We start from the raw sequence: 18,679 nt of genomic DNA on the forward strand, positions 1-18,679 counted from the left end.
AATTCAATTTATAATCTTAAATTAGTTCAACAGTTCTCTTTTTAGAGTGTGACAGTAAATTTAAATGTTTGTGGCAATAAACAACTTGAAGTCTCTTTTGATGAATTTACCATCTACCAAATTGTTGCTTGTTGGGAAGTGAGTTGAGTTCACTGCCAACATACCGGGCTCGTGTCTCAAATTTTTGCTTGCAGGCCAAAGCTAGAAATAGTCAAAACGAATGGATCGTTTCTTGAAAAACTCTTAAATTGGCTCAATTATACCCCAAAGTATCGCTGTATTATTATTATTTTTAACTATTTAAACCTGTTCCCATATGTTAGCGTAGGGTTTATTGTATACCATTATTTTCCCGATATAGACTGTTGGCTAATGCTAATCTGTGCTAACACTTAATTTCACACTTGATGGAAAGGCAGGCACTCCGGACGCACAACTTTTTGTATGCAGGACATCTAAAAGTCAATTTTACATAACAAGTCATGTAAACGGCCACAAATGGATTTGCATTTGTGTGCGCAGGTGTACACGTAATCCTCATTGTTGTGTTGCCTTACAACCAGGCCACTTTGTGTCTCCGTTCCAAGTCCTCGGAGTGCAGATTAAGTGCTTTGGTTATGTAAGCATGTGTGCTTCCCTTTGTCACTAACAACACAACGATCTCACCGCAGGAAGATTTGCTTTTAAGATGATTAGATCTGATTCTTTTTTCTTTCTTTTTTTTTTTTTGTGTTCATCTGCTGTTGGGTAACAAGAAGAAGGCAATGCAGAAAATACATGTGGTAAATTGAAACACCGGTCTTTAATCGCTGTAAAGAGGATTTATTATCAAAAAGGGACTTTTTAATGTTTTGTAAACAATTTATTGTCTCTCTGGAGTGCCTTCAAGTACACACCCATTCAACTTTTGATGGGTGTGATAACAAACAAGTACAGTGGAGTCTTGAGATGCAAGCTTTGTTTGATCATTGTATCCCAAATCATCTATACCCATTGAAATGAATGGAAATGCCAGCAATCTGTTCCAGCCTAATAAGGAAAACACTACACATGTGCACTGTTAAAGCATTTAATAGTTGTCACACATCAAAAGTAATTGTCAGACTAATGACAAAATGTTAGCCTAATAGCATAATTGCCCATGTCATTTTTTTTTAGCTTTCTGGAAAACAAAGGGGGAAAGAAACAAATTAAACAATCATTGCCTTGAATCTACTTTTGCAAATTACAACAACCTGGATGCTTGAGAATCTAAATTGACATAAAGGGGAAAAAACATTAATAGCAAACCCGTTGATGTTTTTTTTTTGTGTGTTATTATGCCAGTATTTCAACAATCACTTGCGTAATTATGCTAAATAGGCTAACAAAAAGGAACCCATTACACACACACACTAAAAGTCCGTGACCTAAATATTCACAAAATGGTGATGCTCGGGAGTGAATTCTCGTCCAAAAAGAAGTTAGTGAGGCACATATTATCGAGTGTGGTGCAGGTACAAAATAAGAAAAAATAAAAACAACAAAGTGATTTCTTGCTTATCAAAAACAAAATAAGTGTCATAATAAAGTAAGAAAAGATCCTGACAAACCTGCTAAAGCTTCAAATGGTAAAGAGCACATTCCTATGTACACGAAGCATCAGAGCTGTTACTCAATAGCTAATCTACATCATTTATTTATTGCTTTTTTTTCTGACTGGTGTTCACAGTGAGCGTATCTACTCGTCTTGGCAATGAAAACATGACAAAATGGACGCTGAAACAAGCACTTGTAAGGTTTTAAAGCCAGAAACATTTGCATCTGGACGAGTTGATGTCCGTGACAGAAGCAAAGTTGGCCACAGCCAGCATGGTGAGATGTTCATTGGCGAAGATGAAACACGGCTCGAAAGCAGTGGTTCTCAAACTTGGGTCCTTGGACCGTAATTTGGGGTCTGCAAAAATTATTTGCAATGTATTATTACATCCTATCATTTAAAACAGAGGTGGCCATCGAGGGCCGGAGTCTTGCAAGTTTTGTATGTCGCCCTTCTCCAACAACAGCTGATATATGATCAGCTCATCAGCAAGGTCTGCAGAAGCCTGATAACGATCCCGTTGATTGGAATCAGCTTGTGTTGGAGGTAAGAAACCTCCAAAACCTGCAGGACTCCGGCCCTCGAGGACCGAGATTGCCCACCCCTGATTTAAAAAGTGTGACTTGAATCCTCATTGAACCTTACATCATATAGAAGTTTAATTTGGGTTAGCCTTATAAGGGAAAAATGTCCCTATGTCCCAAAATGGCCAGTGTTAAATTAACACTGAGAGTGTTAAATCTAACACTAGAAACGCGTTTGTATGTGTCCACACCAATGAGTGTAAATCTGACACTTTTCAAAGTGTTACTTCTTTCACACTTAACCAGTGTTACTCCAACACTGTATGATGTTAAAAATATACACTGGTGAACACTGAGTAGTGTTGAAAGTACTCTACCTGAACATTTAATTCTACCAAACTACACTTAACTCTGGAGTTAAAACACTTATGAGTGTATTGCACTATGGTCAGTGTTAAAAATTTTAACTCAAACTACACTTTACTCTGGTAAATGGTACTTCATTTATATAGCGTTTTTCCTCCTTACAAGGCCCTCAAACCGCTTTACATTTTGACTACTGATGACGCGGTATCAGGAGCAACTGGGGGTTCACTATCTTGCTCAAGGACACTTTGAAATAGTCACACTGGCCTGGGATCAAACCCTCGCTTGCAGGGTCGGGAGACAACCGACGCTGCCACTGAGCCATGACGCCCCAACAACAACTGGATGTTTCTCCTTCCCCAGAAATGAAGATGTGGGCTATTGGGCTATTCTGGTTTCACCCAACACCCACCCCAACACTCAAGGAAATTTACTCTGACAGTGTAACTTTTTATCCTAACAGAACACTGGAAATGTAACACTGACCGATTTGCTGTGTAGACCCCAAAAAGTTTGAGAACCCCTGCTCTAAAGTTAGAACGAGTTCAAGAAAGTCTCAAAGACATCTGAGTAAACGGTGACGCTTTAAATAAGTTTCATGGTGAACCTGCCGCCATCCCCGCCATCCCCGCCGCCGCCCATGGAGGAGCGAGGAACAAAGTCGATGGTGGCCGTGTGTTTGATCTGGCCTTTGCTCTGACTCCAGAAGAACATGAAGATGAAGCAGATGGCCACCGAGCTGAGGAAGGACAGGAAGCCCATGGTGGTGGCGATGATCAGCGTCTTGGCGTCAAAGGGGTACGGCTTTGCCACTTGGGCCGAGGAGTTGGTGGCTTGAGGAATCGGGGGCTCTAGCCAGTCCTCCTCTGTGAAAAGGGGGATGGTTCGGTTGCGCGGGCCCCCCTTCACGTAGAGACCCACCGTAATGCTGTCGTTGCCGGCGGCGTTGCCCGCCAGGCACTGGTAGGTGCCGCTGTCGTGGACCTGCGCAAAGCGCACCTCCAGGGTACCGTTGTGTAAAACTCTGATTCGTCCCACCGGAGGAACCACATTCCTGTGGGATGAGATCCAAGTGATGGACGGAGCAGGATCCCCATCCGCCTTGCAAGAGAAAAGAACAGTGGTGCCATCCTCCACCCTGGCCTCCTGCGGCCTGCGGTCGAGGATCCGAGCAGGCCGGCAGGTGAACACCCTTGGCAGCTCCTTTTCGGAAAAGTCCCTAAATTCTCTCTTCCTCGCTGTGTCGGGGGACGAGCACGCGGGTTGACGTCCGTCAAAGTTCAAGCGTAATCGCCGACGGACCACCCAGAGCAACCGGCAGTCACAGGACAGGGGATTCCCGTCCAACCTCAGAACCTGAAGGTTCCCCACTGAGTGCAAGGTGCTCTCCTCCAAAGTTGTAAGCTGGTTTGATGTCAAGTTGAGCATGCGGAGCGAGGCGAGGCCCTTGAAGGCCCCCGGGTCTATTCGCAGAAGGTTCCCACCGGCTAGGTGTAACTCTTGGAGTCTTAGGAGGTCCCGTAGCAGATTACCTTGAATTACAGTGATAGGGTTGTAGGATAAATCCAGGAAGCGCAGGTAGACCAGGTGACGTAGAGCTGAGTACGGCACAACGCTGAGGTTGCAGTTGCTGATGACCAGAGCGCTCAGGTTGAGTCCAATCAAGCTGTTGCTGGCCACCGTGTCCAGTGAGGGCCAGTTGGCCAGAATGAGGGTGTGCAGCCGGTGCAGGCGGCGGAACGCGTTGTTGGGCAGCGTAGAAATGGTGAGACGCAACATGCGAAGGTAAGTGAGGCTCTGGAGCTGCGACAACGCCTCGGTGGGGATTGACGTCAAATTGCTGCGGTTGATGTTGAGCTCCTGCAAACTCTGCAAGCCAAAGAAAGCTCGCTGGGAAATGAACACCAAGTCATTCTCATCGGCGTCCAACGTCTGCAGATTCACCGTCTCTCTGAAGGTGTAGTCCAGGAAGACCAGAATCTCATTCTGGCTCAGATCTAGAAAACGTAGACCGGACAGGCCAGAGAAAACGCCAACAGGGAGGATCTTGAGCCGATTATTTTTAATCCGAAGCGTCCTGAGATTCTGCAAGCCCTGGAAAGCTTCTACCTCAATCATCGAGATCATATTGTCACTCAGGTCCAGATCTTGAAGCTCATGGAGGCCAGAGAACTGGCGACGCCCCACCGTCCGAATCTTGTTGTAGGATAAATCCACACGTCTTGCATCGCCGGGAAAACCCTCTGGGATGGCGTTCAGATGTTTGCCGGAGCAGATGACTTCCTTTGCCTCGGGCCGACACGAGCAGCGAGGAGGGCAGCTTCCTGCGGAGACACAAAGTCCCACCTGGAGCAGGATGCCCCATGCCAGCCATCGACCCACAGACTCTGCAAACATCTTACCCCCTTTCTGAAAAGACACACAGATCGCACGTCAGTTGGATGCTAACGTAGAATTGCGATTTTGACTTATGAACAAAAGTACCGTGGCAGTGCCTGAGTGCAGAGGATCATAACCAGGACCAGTCAAGTTGGAGTCGATTTTGGGTCTGGTGGTCTTGTTTGATCCTGGTCATTAGCATCCCCTTTAGCATTGCCTGCAGCAAACAGAGAGAGATATGTCTTCAGAAAATGCATGAAACACTGATTTCCATTCTTTTTCACCAACTTCTTTGTTTTTAGATGTATATTTTACGGTACAGCGCTATTTTTCTTTATTAAAAACATGAAACAAAAAATGTGCTAAAAATGTGCTAAATGCTAACACTGAAACTGCTTAGCTTTTAAGTGTCTCTTACCGTATGTAAGTTATTAGCCCCATTGTTATATCACAATCAGACTCACTCAGACACATTTTCACAAATCCTCAGATAAACTATTTACTGGGTTGCTGAACTGTTTCCATACAAAATAGTAAACAACCAATATCACATAGCTCCCATTTATGTAACACCGTGACCATGGGTTGAAGAAGACAGCTATGACTTTTACTGTTTAGAACCTCCAGTCAGTTTGTGATCATATCATTAGCTGCATGATTTTTGCTCATTTTTACGCATCCTGCTGATTAAATGTCACAAACCAAAAGAAGTGAAAGAATCGCAAACAGCAGAAAAGAAAGAGTTGTAAAACATTCATTTTGTAGCAGCTGTGTGCTAGAGATTCTAGCTTTAGAAAACCATTTCAGCACCCAAGGCATGTGAACAACAGTATTCGTAACTTCATAAAGCAATCGCTCTGCTAATGTGCTGAATTGTCTTATTGGTCACTCAGTAAGGACAAAGAATGTACTAAATTTTAAAAAAATAATAATATTTTTTACGGATTTCCATAGCATCACATTGCTGTAAAGGGAGTAAAGTAAAGAACAGAACATGCACATGTATGTAGGTCGAGTGCGAAGCAGATGTTGCACGAGTGAGAGAATTCTGCACACCAGGATACACAAGACGACAACCAAATAACCACTGTACTGATGATGAAAGACCAAATCTCACTTTTTTTTTCCGAGGACACTTCATCCTGCCCAAAAAGAGGTCTTAAAAAGCACTTAACACCCTCGCAGGCGTCCAAGTGAGACAGAGGCCGCCCTGCCGCTAAAAGCCGCGAGTGTCGCCTCCGACCGCGCACATGAGGCCTTCACGGCACGCCTGGAGGCGGCGGGCATCTGGAGAGTGCCAGTGTGGAAGGGTGCCATCTCATTACATTTGGAAAGAGTGGAAAGAGTGGAAAGAGTGGGGTGATTTTTTTTTTTGTTCATCCTCTTTATGAAAAACATTTCTTAATCAGGGATGTGATTTTTCCGCTAATTCGCGGAATTCCGCTTTTTTTTTTATCTCCCCCCCCAAAAAAAAAAATCCGATTTTTTTTAAAATATTTTTTTATTTTTTATTTTTTTTAGTAGTTCATTGTGTATGCACATGACTCCGACAGATAACATCTTCTGCTATAACAAAGACATTTGTGGTATGCTCTAACATGAGTTACTTTTCATTTGGTCATGATACAATTATTTGTTCATGAAATTTGAACTCTTCAACATTATTTATGTGTTAACTTAGTAATCACATTAGTTAGATATGATGATATTCTCAGTGATAGTTTTTAAAAGCAAAGGCAGTCCAATGTTTTTGAATGTGACTGATTTTGAGTTGACTAAAACTGCCATTTTATATGGGATAGTTCAATATACATTGAAAATTTATGCTGTTGTTTTGTCTATTTCTTTGTCATGTGAGTGCATTGAAAGTACTTAAAAACACGGACCCTGGACCTAGCTGGGTGCCAGCGGCCCCCAGACCCCCGGCTAAATTTTCAGATAATTTCACTTTGGTCAAATCACATCCCTGCTTAATATCCTTTATGTCCGTCCGAATATGGTAGTAGAATTAGTTAGTAAGTCCCCACAAAATTTCATGCAAATCTTGTCAAGTCATTGCAGCAACATCTCAAATAATCCCATTGAAATGAATGAAAATTCCATTCATCTAGCCTAGCATTGAAAAAAAAAGAAGAAAAAAAAATAAAAATAAAATAAAAAATTGTTGTTGCTTCAATTCAATGGACATTGTGCTGCTCATACTGGTGTGCACCTCTTGGCCACCTGGGGGCAGTATAAACCAGACATGGAGTCACTCCTCAGTAGGCCACAAATACCAAATGATCAGCTTCAACTCTTAACTTGGTGTCAGTTTCGCAGTGTCGAGTTCTCGAGGTGCCACAATGACCATGCGCACAAACACAAACAGGTACGGGTGCAAAAAGTGTCTGTCATCACTCAGAATTAAATTATCACGCATTAAGGCGTCACGGTAAATCGAATTCAATACGTGTCATTCGGCATTCTATTAGATGAAGTTTTAATCCATAATATCGCAAGACGGGTTCTACTGTTAAATCAACTTTAATTACATTACACAAGGTCAACAGTGTTCTATTATTACATAAACATCACGTCAGTAAGCATGTTCTATTGTTACATACACTTTAAATGTCATCAAACTGTCACCTTTAAATATAAGATATAACATCAGACATGTTCTATTGTTGAATAAACTTTAAATGCCCGATTATATCATGAGACGTGTTCTATTGTAAATACGTCATTTCGTTGAACATGTTCTATTGTTACACGGCTGTTAAAAACAATGCCATTACACATGTTCTATTATTAAATCATCTTGCAATCAATGCTGCCATTGTATTGTTTAATAAAGTGACATCATGCTAATATCTATCGCCCAATAGCGGATTTTCCGACGTAAACATGATCATGAATACTAACTCAAGTCCTTAAATTGGCAACTTAAAGTCCTTGTAAAATCAAAATTTGACGCGTCACAGAGAAGAGTGTTAGCAAGCCTGACCAATATTAACGATTACAAAAATGGCCAAGTATATCAAATTAAGGTTTAAAAAAGTAAGCTGTTGTCCACTGAATGTGTTGAAAATACGCCCGCTCATCTGTCAACTGTCAATCAAATACCTCTCATTATTATTTTGTCTCCACGTCCATAAACGTTTGCTGCGACGAGAGATGCTAGCCACCAGCTAGCTTGCGAGCTAACAGGCTTGTGCCTAGTAATAATGACTAATTCCATTAATGAAGAAACATTTTAACACTAAACCTCTATTGAGTAGTCCATACGTACATACATGATCTTCAAACATGTATAATGTATTTAGAAACAGTTAGCAGCGCCCCCTACAGCTCAAACTTCGAGTTTTGTCCTTCGTGCCCAACTCTGTGATGAACATTCCCAGATTCCCGCAGTCTGGAGTTGTGATCCGGTCTGATCCGGGCTAGTGAGAGATACAAACTGGCAGGTGCGTTGCATCTCCAGTGCAGCCACTCAGTCATACCCGTCTAGCTATTCTCTAACCAGGGGGTCACACAACCCAAGGCATGCCGGCCCTTGCTGACTGACCCTGGCTGTCAAATTAGAAAATGAGAAAGTAAAATGTTCTTCCCGCCCTTGAGTACAGATCATGTTGCCGTCTTCATTACATGAAAACAATTTACTATTACGCAGCATTAATTGATGCTCCAAATCATTATTTTGATGTGTGCGTCATTAAATTTGAAATCATACATTTATGTACATTATGTTTCAAATCATAGAGGAATACTTTTCAAATTTCCGTGTCCACACAAAGTTTGGGAAATGGGTCCCATATGCTCAGTTTTTTGGTAAAAAAAAACAACAACAACAAAACACGCAAATCTCCATGTTCTTAAGGGCACGGCTCAATACGCACCGCCTCGTTTGGTCTTGATGCCCTCTCACGTCTGAATCCGATCAGCATGATCAATATCCATCTTGCTCATTTCATCAAATCCTGCTCTCTTGGCTTTCTGACTTCCTCCTCTATCTTTCTGGCAACAGGTGCACCACAACGTGGCCCAGCGCGGCCCGGTTCTGTTCTGTGACACTCGTCGCCGGCGCGATATATTTAGCTGATCGCAGTGAGAACGACAAGCCTCAAATCCCCAATTAAAGTGGCTGGAACACTCGTCGCGTGTGTGTTTGTGTGCGATTGCGTGCCTCCTTTTATGAGCTTGTGGCACCTGCCGCAGTGTGGCGGCCCCCGGAGGCCTGGTACATGCAAGCAGCAAATATTTAAAAAAAATAATAAAAATAAAGGTTTGCCTGCAGAGCAAAACAAGCAAAACACTGCAGAAATGAGCAGCTGCTTTATGAGTGCCACAAAAAGCGCATTCCCTGAGGACTGACTTTTACCAGCCTGATGCTTGACTTGACAAAACAGCAACAAAGACTTTTTACTCCCCCCCGCCCCTCCCCTAGAGAAAAATAGTTTGCGCATCACGCCAAGTGCTCGGTGACAGGACTGCACCGTCCCAGAAATGTCAAGGGGGACAAAGAATTTCAATTTGTTCTTCCGAGTGACAAAAGCTGGATCTGTGCCATTTGGAAAGGAACCTTTTCAATTGGCCAAGTCTGAGCCATTGAGAAAAGAGTTTTGTGGATTATGACTCTTCTCATTCTAGTTTGAATGTATGAATTTTACACGAAATAAGCGGCACAAAGGTGGGTGGGGCATGATTTACATTTCAGCAGGCAAGATTGGAAAATAGACACGATGGAAGCTAGTTAATGTAATCATTGAGGAATTGGCCAATTGAGTCAGGGAATGGTAATGAATGGAACACCTTCATCTTGGTCGTAACAATTCATCGGCAGCTAGTTGATTATCAAATCAATAATTATTTTTGATAATTGATCAATCATTAAAAAAAAAAAAAAAAATGTAATTGCCCAAATGCTGCAACTTTCAGTTTCTCAAAAGTAAATATCCAATTTATGTAGTCCTCATTGAAAGGTGACTGATTGTCTTTGCGTTGAATCAAAATAAATAATTAACAACTTCTGTTTTGTAAAACAATAACCCCCCCCCCCCCAAAAAAAAAAGTTGTTTAATAGTTATCTCACGTTTTTTTGTAAAAAATAATATCCTGTCCCTTCTGTCTAGAAAAAAAAAAATCTACATACATACAAAATAAAACTCAACAGCTGGCATTGCGTCCCGGTCTGACCCAACACGGGTATCGGTGTCTTTGACGGAGGACCTGCCTCGGGGCGTGGAATGGCAAGGTGGCGGAAAATAACCGTCCTTAACGTCGTCCTTCGCCTGTTATTCTACGTGGAGCAGTATCTGTATATTTTGTCACAGGTAGTGATGTTTTGAAGCGGCAGTTATCGATGTCCACGCGCAAATGCATAAACGGAGTATTTACAGATCTTTTTTTGGTTAGAGGCCTGAGTGTGTTTTTTTTGTGGCCATTCCAGTTTTTTCTTATTATTATTCAAGTAAGGTTTCAAATTTTGATAAGGATTCTTGTGGTTCTTTGAGGAATGTTTCTTTTTATTTCTGAGAGAGTTCAGTATTAATCATTCCGTAATTTTACCGATTCGACATGTCATCATCATTGCTCTTTTTTATTTTATTTTTTATTTTTTATGTGCGTGTGTGCATGTGTGAGTGTGTATTGTGTATGTAATATATCTCATTAATTCACCTAAAACCTATTAAAAATCCCATACCGTTCACCTAAACCGAATACTTCAGGAACCAGCTGGAGTCGTGAGGTTGTCAGGAGACCCGAGGAAGGATCAAAGAAAAGAAAGGAAAGTGAAATCCAGCACCGACCATGCATCACTTACTACCCACCGGGTTACCAACCACAGTCTTTCACCAACCCCAGAAACATCTAAATTCCATTTGAGGAATGTTTCTAACGGTTGTGTTTTGAGGACGGTTTGAAAGGTTCTTTAAAAACGTTTTCTTTGAGCAATTCTTCCATGTTTTGTAGGTTTAAATTTAAGTTTTTATTTCAGGAAGGTTTTTAGTGGTTCCTATTGAGTAAGTATTGCCTATAGCCAAGGTTTACTTGCATCTAAAATGTTTTTTGACCTACAAATGCTACACTTCTCTCGCTCTCTTTCTGATGACCCCTGAGAAGAAGAACGCAATGAAGCCGGATCCTGAACGGATCCGCTCAACGACAAACTTCCACATTGCGCAAAAAGCACAAAGTGCTGCGTCGGCAATATTAATAATAGCAGCCATAAATGAGGCGAGGGAATTAGTCTCAGCGCAGCAGCACCTCACAAATTAGGTCGACGCGGCAAACTGACGCTGGCCATGTGTGGGGAGGCGGGGGCGGGATAACGCTGATTGACAGGATAACCCTGGCAGAGTTCAAAAAGTGATTGCGCTCATTCTGGGCGACTCAAGTTAGTCACGTATGTTAATAAGTACGAGAAGTATAAACTTTTCTTGTGGTTTTTGCTTGAGGAATTTTCTTTGAGGAACATTTCTAGTGGTTCTTTGAGACCGGATTCCAGTGATTGTTCTTTGAGGAAGGTTTCGAGTGGCGATTTGAGAGATGTCATGAGAGTTTCTTGTTTGAGGAAGATTTCTATCAATTCTTCCATTCTTGTTGCCATTTTGCACTTTGTAGTCGTTCTTCTCTGAGGAAAGTTCCTGGTAGTTCTTCTTCAAGAAACGTTTCTTGTGGTTCTTTGAGCAACGTTTGGAGTGCTTCTTGGTGGAATTGTTTCCTTTCCCGCAATTCTTTCAAAAGTGCCATTTTCTCATAAACAAATGAGCAAAACAAGACGGTCCAGTTATAAACGGTCTGGTGTCAACTCGGTGTAACCGAAACAAAGAGCATCGAGCTGACTTTTATCGACGCCGAAAGCTGCTTTGATCTGTTTTGATGTGCGTGAAGCGTCTCGCCGTCACCGTGGCAACGCGCGAAGCCGACCGTTGGCTCCAATCCCTTTTAAAAACAGATTACTCAAATGTGCTTTTGCCAGGATCTTTTATAATCTATTGTTTAATCATTTCAGCGTATTGCTTTTTGGAGAGCCCTTCATAATCCTCTTAGCTCCTCGTTATTTGTGCGCCTCCTTTGCGAGAAAGCCCTCTTCACCGCCATACGATGACATCACCGCTGAATTAATAAAGCACTTTGTTACTGTGCTGGTTTTATTTTTTGGGGCTATGTTCTTTACTTTAGCTTTTTGTTTTCACTCCCTATGTTTCAAAACAGTCCTGTACTTTGTAGTCCTTTAGTCTGTCAAAATAAGCTTGTTACGGTATTTTTTTTTTGTTGCGGTTATTGTTTATGGATTTTGACTTGAAGGCAGTGGATTCATAGACAGTCATTTTTGTTGTTCCCTCAATATTATGCCTGTCAGTTTGTTTGTTGTATGCTCTGCTTGTACTGTATGTGTTAAGGAACTGTTGTTTGTAGGTTAATAATCACCGTAACATCGATGCTAATTTCCGTTAGCCTGTCTATGGTGTTTCACATTATACTTCAACATTAAGCTAGCAGACTTCCGTTAGATAAAATTAGTTTTTTAAAAACATTAAAAAAAAAAAAAAAAGAGAGAAAGAGAGCAATGATGATGACATGATGAATGAACAATACTGAGCTCTCCAGAAAAAAAAAAAAAAAAAACATTTACATAATGTAACATTTTGGTGTCAATAAATGCATTGTAATGGAAATACAAACTCCACATAGGGAAGCTGGAGCTCAAATCCTAACCTAAGATGAAATATGCTACATTTGGGCGTCCAATGACCAAAGGATCGCTAGTTAGCATCCCTGCTCCAACTGTTTGCTGTTGAAGTGTCCTTGGGCAAGACACTGGACACTGAATCGCTGCCATTTGGCCTGGCTGTGTCTCGCATGACAGCAGCTGCCCATTGGGGTATACGTGTGTGTGTCAGTGGGGGGGGAATGTGAGCCTCATAAAGCACTTTTAGCACTGTGATGATGTTGATAAAGAGCTGTAGAAGTATTTATTATTTACATTTGAGCCATGTCCTTCAGTAGAGAAATCAAATCATGTCTCGTAGTATTTCAATTGCATCAGTGGAGGGAACAGCCGGCCTGGCCAATATTCAATATTCAATATTTATATTATTTATGTATTACTGGTACATGGTAGAAATATCAAATATAGGCATCGAATTGGAATCGGCCCAATGCAGTATGAATCTATCCCAAAAGACTCTTGGACATTGTAAGTCTTTTTGTAGTGCACTTGTGTCCGCACGGTTTGTTCTAGGAAGCTAACGATGAAGAGCACTTGGTCATCCTCTTCATCGCTTGAGCTCCAAGTTCTGCGTGCTGATGCTCGGGAGCCGGCCAAACGCTCAATTTAATCAGGGCTTTTTATGAGCAGGAAGTGTTTGCGTGATTCATTTGGAGTATTAAGGTGCACATGGGGGGGGGTTTCGCTAACAGCTTCCAGGGCGCTAACGGCTTCCTTCGATCTACGGCTGACAAATGGCGACAACTTTGACTCCTTTCACAGCTCACATACTTGTACATCAGAGCGTGTTCCGGAACAAAGTGACATCAGCTTGGTGGTTAGTAGTTACCTGACAACATCCCACACCCTAAAAACAGACCCAGTTATGGATCAAAAATGGACCGATCCACTTTATGGGTCACTTTGACCCAACTTTGAGTTAGTCATGTGTTTTTTTGTGTAAAATGACTCATAAATATTACCGTAGTCAGATGCTTTATTTGGATCAAAAAATTGGGTCATTTTGTATAAAACAAGGCAAAAAGTAGAGGATCGGTCCATTTTTGACCCATAGTTGGGTTATTTTTGACCCAACTATGCAACAAACGCTCTCTTTTGACTCACACCAATATGAGAATTGGGATCAACTTGACAGTGCCAAAGTAATGCCTGTGTGCTATATAGTTGACAGTTGATTTCCACCAAAAGTAGAAATTGGGTTTTCTCGTGCCCTAGTTTTCGTACGATTCTCTCTTTTTTTCTTCTAAATTTTGTCCTACTTTTCGTACAAAAACGCATAACTGCCATTCACTTCTCGAAATCGATGCACGTTCATCCGAAGCATTTTGTAAGTTGTGTAAAAAGGGTTCACGCTATTGATATATTATGGCAACACTGGTCTAGCATCCTGTCGTAAGTCAGACCTTCAAAATAAAAGCATGCAGTAGAATAACACATTTTCACCACATTTTCTTTGGGCATGTGGTGCATTATTTAGCAGTTGTCAACATAGTTTGTGTGAATGCTAAGTAAGCTACTTTTGGACCAAACAGTTGTAAAAATTGGCGGCTTTTATTTTGAAGTCTTGAATTTTGTCAGGGTTTTTACGTCAATGTTGCTGAGCAGACCAGGAGGCTTGTCATTACCTCAAATTGTTAATAAAAGTTTGCATTGTGAAACACACTTTGCCGTCTGTAGAGCGTCTTCAATAAATGTTAAAGTCATGTTAAATGTTCTTTTAATTACTTTGTTAGTCATTTGTATTTATTGCACACTGGTTTCTGTGTTTGCAAAAATATTATTTATGTATTTATTTGTTTATTTATTCAAATGTATTTTTTGTTAATATTTTGGGGTGTCTGTGGTGGATTATTTGGATAGATTATTTGCACAAATTTCATGTGAATAACGAATTGGAAGCAAAGAAGAATTCAAATATTTACATAGCATGTATGCAGAGGTAGTCACCCGTATTAATACCGCCAACACTGTCAACCAAAATAAATAAATAAATAATGCCGCAATTAAGGTACTGCAATGCACTCACTTGTGACAAGACAGCCTTACAAAATATTAGGTTGGTAAAAATGTGTCACTATATTTATTGCTTCCTGTCAAGTAATAAAGCGTTGCTATGGCGATGTCAGAGGGTTAGGGTTCTCTTTTTTTTATTCACCATCAGGCTTACTTTAAACTTTAAAGTGGAATAACTACAATGAGAATTTGCTTTCAGGATTAACAATTTGATTATTTCAAATAGCACAAACACTTTTTGTTTAAACACCTGAAAATACCCTATACAAGAGATTATGGTTTAGTATGCTGCTTGGTAAATTAAAAAAAAAAAGTACTACATGTTACGTTATTTGACCATTTTTTGGCTTTTTGTTGGTTCTGACCAAGCCATTTCAAAATAAAATAACGCCCAGGGGTTAAAGTGAATGGTTACCGATGATTTCACTGTTCATTCAACCTTGAGAAGAACTATTTTGATTAAACTCAAAGTAGATCAAGTGCTGTCCCAGTTCTGACTCAATCAAGCGTAACATGCCCGTGCCGTCCATAAAGCTGATTTAGTAGAAACACCAAAAAAAAAAAAAAAAAAAAAAACTGAACACAAAGCTGTCTGCTGCATCAGCTGCGTGAAAAACAACCGCAACAATAGATTTGCCGTGATAAAAAGTCAGTAAACATACCCGTTTAACCAAGCTTCCATGGCAGCCACTTTCACCTCCAGCCTCTCATGTGTGTAGCGTCCACACGCACTCCTCGTCCTGCTTTACTTCTCAGAACCTCCGAGAGTTGTCATGATTGGACCACCGCAAGAATTCAGGTCGACTTTGTGCGCGTGTGTGCGAAAGAGAGAGAGAGAGAGAGCGAGAGAAAGTTGCTGCCGACGCTGCATCTTCATCCCTCCTCCCGTTTGAGGCGGGAAGCACGTGATCCCTCGGATCCGCCAATAACGTGCGTGCACAACACAGCAGCGCCGTTTGGAATCAGTGGACACGGCTTGAAAGCCTCCAAATTTCCAGCAGGTGATGTTATTGATTATTACTAGGGGTGTCAGGTGATTAAGAGTTGTAATCGTAATTAATCGCATGATTTCAATAGGGTTCATCGCAAATTTTATATCTGTTCTAAAAAAACTTTTTCATACACTTGTTAACATAAAAGTAGGAAAAAAATGTGAAACTAAAAGAAATATGGCTGTATCTTTTAGTCATTGACACAGTAATTTCACAATAATTCATAAAATTGAGCTAAAATTTAAAAAAAAGATGTGCTGTACTGTAAAAAAAAATAAGTGTGACATTGATTTGTGTTGAGGTCATGTTCCTGCCACTAGATGGCATAATTGCATTTGTAAGAGGCATTTTTTTTTTCATATCTAATCTTTAACATGAAGTAACTTATTTTTTATTTTTCAAATTGTAAAATAACTTTAAATTGACGCACTAATTTTGACACCCCTAGTTATTACAACTGTTCCAGATACACCCGCAACATATGAAAATCTTCTCTTAGAGAGACTGTCTCAAACTTTTTTTTTTCTTTTTTGAGAATCAGCACTTTCATTTACTGTTGCTGGTTAGGCCGCTTAAAGCATGTCATTCTTGGCCGTCATCGGCCTCACGTGGGAGGGCTCGCCTCTATCGAGGCCGCTCTGACACTCGCCTCTCTTGGGAGGAACAGAACTCTCGCTGGAGGTGGCACTTTCTAAAAAAAAAAAAAAAAAAGTGTGAAAATATTTTACAAAGCCACATCAAATGTTACAAAACTATTATTTGTTTTACGTCTGAATTAATTTGGGATCAAGTTGAATGTAAAAGGAGTACTTTAAATAACCCCAAATATTTGTTAATGTTTGCAGTATCCCTGCGTGAATTTATTTTTTTTTTTTCTCAAGCATCCCTGAGCGTCAGACACGTCCGTGATGGTGGCAGAGATAATCAGAATATGGGCGGGAAAATCCCCAAGCTGTCAGCTCTGAGAGGATTTGTGACGTTTTTGTTTTTTCGTGTGGATGTTTTTACTCTCTGCACTGGCGAGCCGCCCGGACGCTACATTACCTCCTCGGCCCGCAGCGAGAGCTGGGACAGCCAAGTGTCTGGATTGGACCACAGTTTCGTGCCATCCGGAGCGACGTGTTCCGCCAGAAAAAAACTCTCTGGCAGGGAAGACCTCTCATGTATACACACACTTAATGGAGAATGTGAACTTATGACGTATGAGCCCTGCAATTTGCCCCAAATTGCTACTTTGAATCAAGTAGCCAACTTTCAGGTTAATCTTAGAGGTCACATGTGTCCTTGAGACTTTTTGTGTGTCCTGTTGTGACTTCCCGAGTTCAATTGTTGATGACTTTGCATGAATGGGCAAATTGACCTTAAAATGTTTGCTTCAAACCAACATGGCTGACTTTCTGGTCAATGTCAGGCATGGGTCCTGAGACTTTTTGATGTGTCCTGTTATGATAGACTTGTCCACCAAGCAGTTGCTGGACTGCCATAATAATCGGCCCTGGTATTTTGACTTGGGTTCTCCGGCCCAGCCCAATTCCTGGACATCTTTGGCTACCACGTAATTCTACCACTGATGTTTATTAGATCAGTTTGCTCACTTAAATTGATTAATGGGCTGCTCCTTTTAAATTGTGGGCTGGTCTCTTAGGGTAAAATGGAGGAAAATTATAATTGAATAGCACCACATCGAGCCCAAAAGGCACCGGCCCACTGGGCATCTGCCCTGTACGCCAGATGGCCAATCCAGCCCTGCCGCTAAGTTTTGTGGCAATCAGTGAAACTGTTTTTTTTTTTTCTTCAGATTTTCAAACGGTTCAAAGGGTTTCTGATCAGAACAAATACATAAAATAGACAATTTATCATAAAGGGATAATGTTAGATATTATTAACATTTAAATTCTTTATTTTCATATATTAACCATTGTTATACATTATTAACATCTTAATTCTTTATATTAATCATGTTGAAAGGTTTTATAGACGTGTAAAGCAAGTAGTGTTGAACTCAGTATAATTTGACCTTAAGCTGGGACATATTATTTGGTCTAGAAGTTCCTTCTCTGTGGGAAAACACATTTGGTCCTTGAGAACAGAATCTGTTCCGAACACGCACCCCTGACTCTGTTTTCGCCATCGCTCACGGAAAAGTACCCAGAGAGTATGTTTTGTCTACAAATGAAAGAGAGGCGGTCGGTTTTAACTATAAGAAGCCATTTTACACGCGGAAGAGGCACATTCGGCGCTCTGAATTCCACCTGTTAAGTGATGAATTGGAGTCTGTTACGATGTCCAGAGATCTCTGTTAGATTAAAATCATTTTTGCTAAGGTGTTTTTTCTTACATTAAATCTGTCTTCAAGTTTTGGAACACGCAAAGAGGACAAACAATGATTCAATAACAAACAATGATTCATGCCCAAATAGACACAACAAAGAAATACAATGAGACTAAATAAATGGAATTGTTTCTGGTTATTCATGTTATTGATTATTCCAACACTAATGTCCGAAGCCCAAATGATGCTAGCCTACATGTACTTGTAATAAAAAAAATATTTAAGGAGCGTTTGGTTGCATTCGGGGCGAGTCAAGTTCAAACGCTCTCTTGTGGGTTTTCCATTTTGCGGAGGTACAAATCCAGAGGGGCTCAATTAGACTGGGCAGAATTAAGAGTGAGCGACTGAATGGTGATCTTTCACCTTTCTGTCCGGATCTTCAAACAAACAGCAGTCAGCTAAAGACACCAGGGCTCAATAGGGAGCCAATTAGTCTCCAAGTGAGCACACAACGCATGCACACAATGTACGCACACACGTTGTGCGCACATCAACATTGTGCTTCATGAAAGAAAATGTGGAAGTCTTAACTGGGAAAGCAAAACTTGGACGTTGTTTAAGCCTCAAGACCAAGTGGAAGAGGCTTTTTCTGCATCGTGGACTCTAATGCAAGGGTGGGCAAAGTAGAACCACATCCGGTCCATCAAGCATTTACATAATCAACTTTACATTATTCACATTGTCTTAGTGTTGTACTGTTCTCTGGGCAATGCCCTCGCATATGGGAAAGGAGAGCCGCAGTCACTGATGCACTTTTGAACAAAATAATATATATATATA

The 18,679-nt window shown here is 41.0% G+C and overlaps 2 protein-coding genes across 5 annotated transcripts in view; one reads left to right on the plus strand and one right to left on the minus strand.

Annotated features, from left to right (window-relative positions):
* ctsk (cathepsin K) overlaps positions 1-18,679 on the plus strand; it is an 83,201-nt gene that overhangs the window by 44,441 nt on the left and 20,081 nt on the right. The window lies entirely within an intron of this gene.
* Positions 1,056-15,386, minus strand: lingo4b (leucine rich repeat and Ig domain containing 4b). 2 transcript variants are annotated; one of them, XM_077576956.1, is made up of 3 exons: positions 15,238-15,386; positions 4,954-5,065; positions 1,056-4,878 (listed from the first exon to the last, which is right to left on the minus strand). In XM_077576956.1, the coding sequence occupies exon 3, from the start codon at positions 4,864-4,866 to the stop codon at positions 3,055-3,057; it is 1,812 nt and encodes a 603-aa protein (XP_077433082.1). In that variant the 5' UTR covers positions 4,867-4,878; positions 4,954-5,065; positions 15,238-15,386; the 3' UTR covers positions 1,056-3,054. The 2 variants fall into 2 exon arrangements, with proteins under 2 accessions (XP_077433082.1, XP_077433083.1); XM_077576957.1 differs by lacking the exon at positions 15,238-15,386 and adding an exon at positions 8,727-8,883.

This window comes from Vanacampus margaritifer, chromosome 9 (assembly GCF_051991255.1).
Source record: "Vanacampus margaritifer isolate UIUO_Vmar chromosome 9, RoL_Vmar_1.0, whole genome shotgun sequence".
Lineage (NCBI taxonomy): Eukaryota > Metazoa > Chordata > Actinopteri > Syngnathiformes > Syngnathidae > Vanacampus > Vanacampus margaritifer.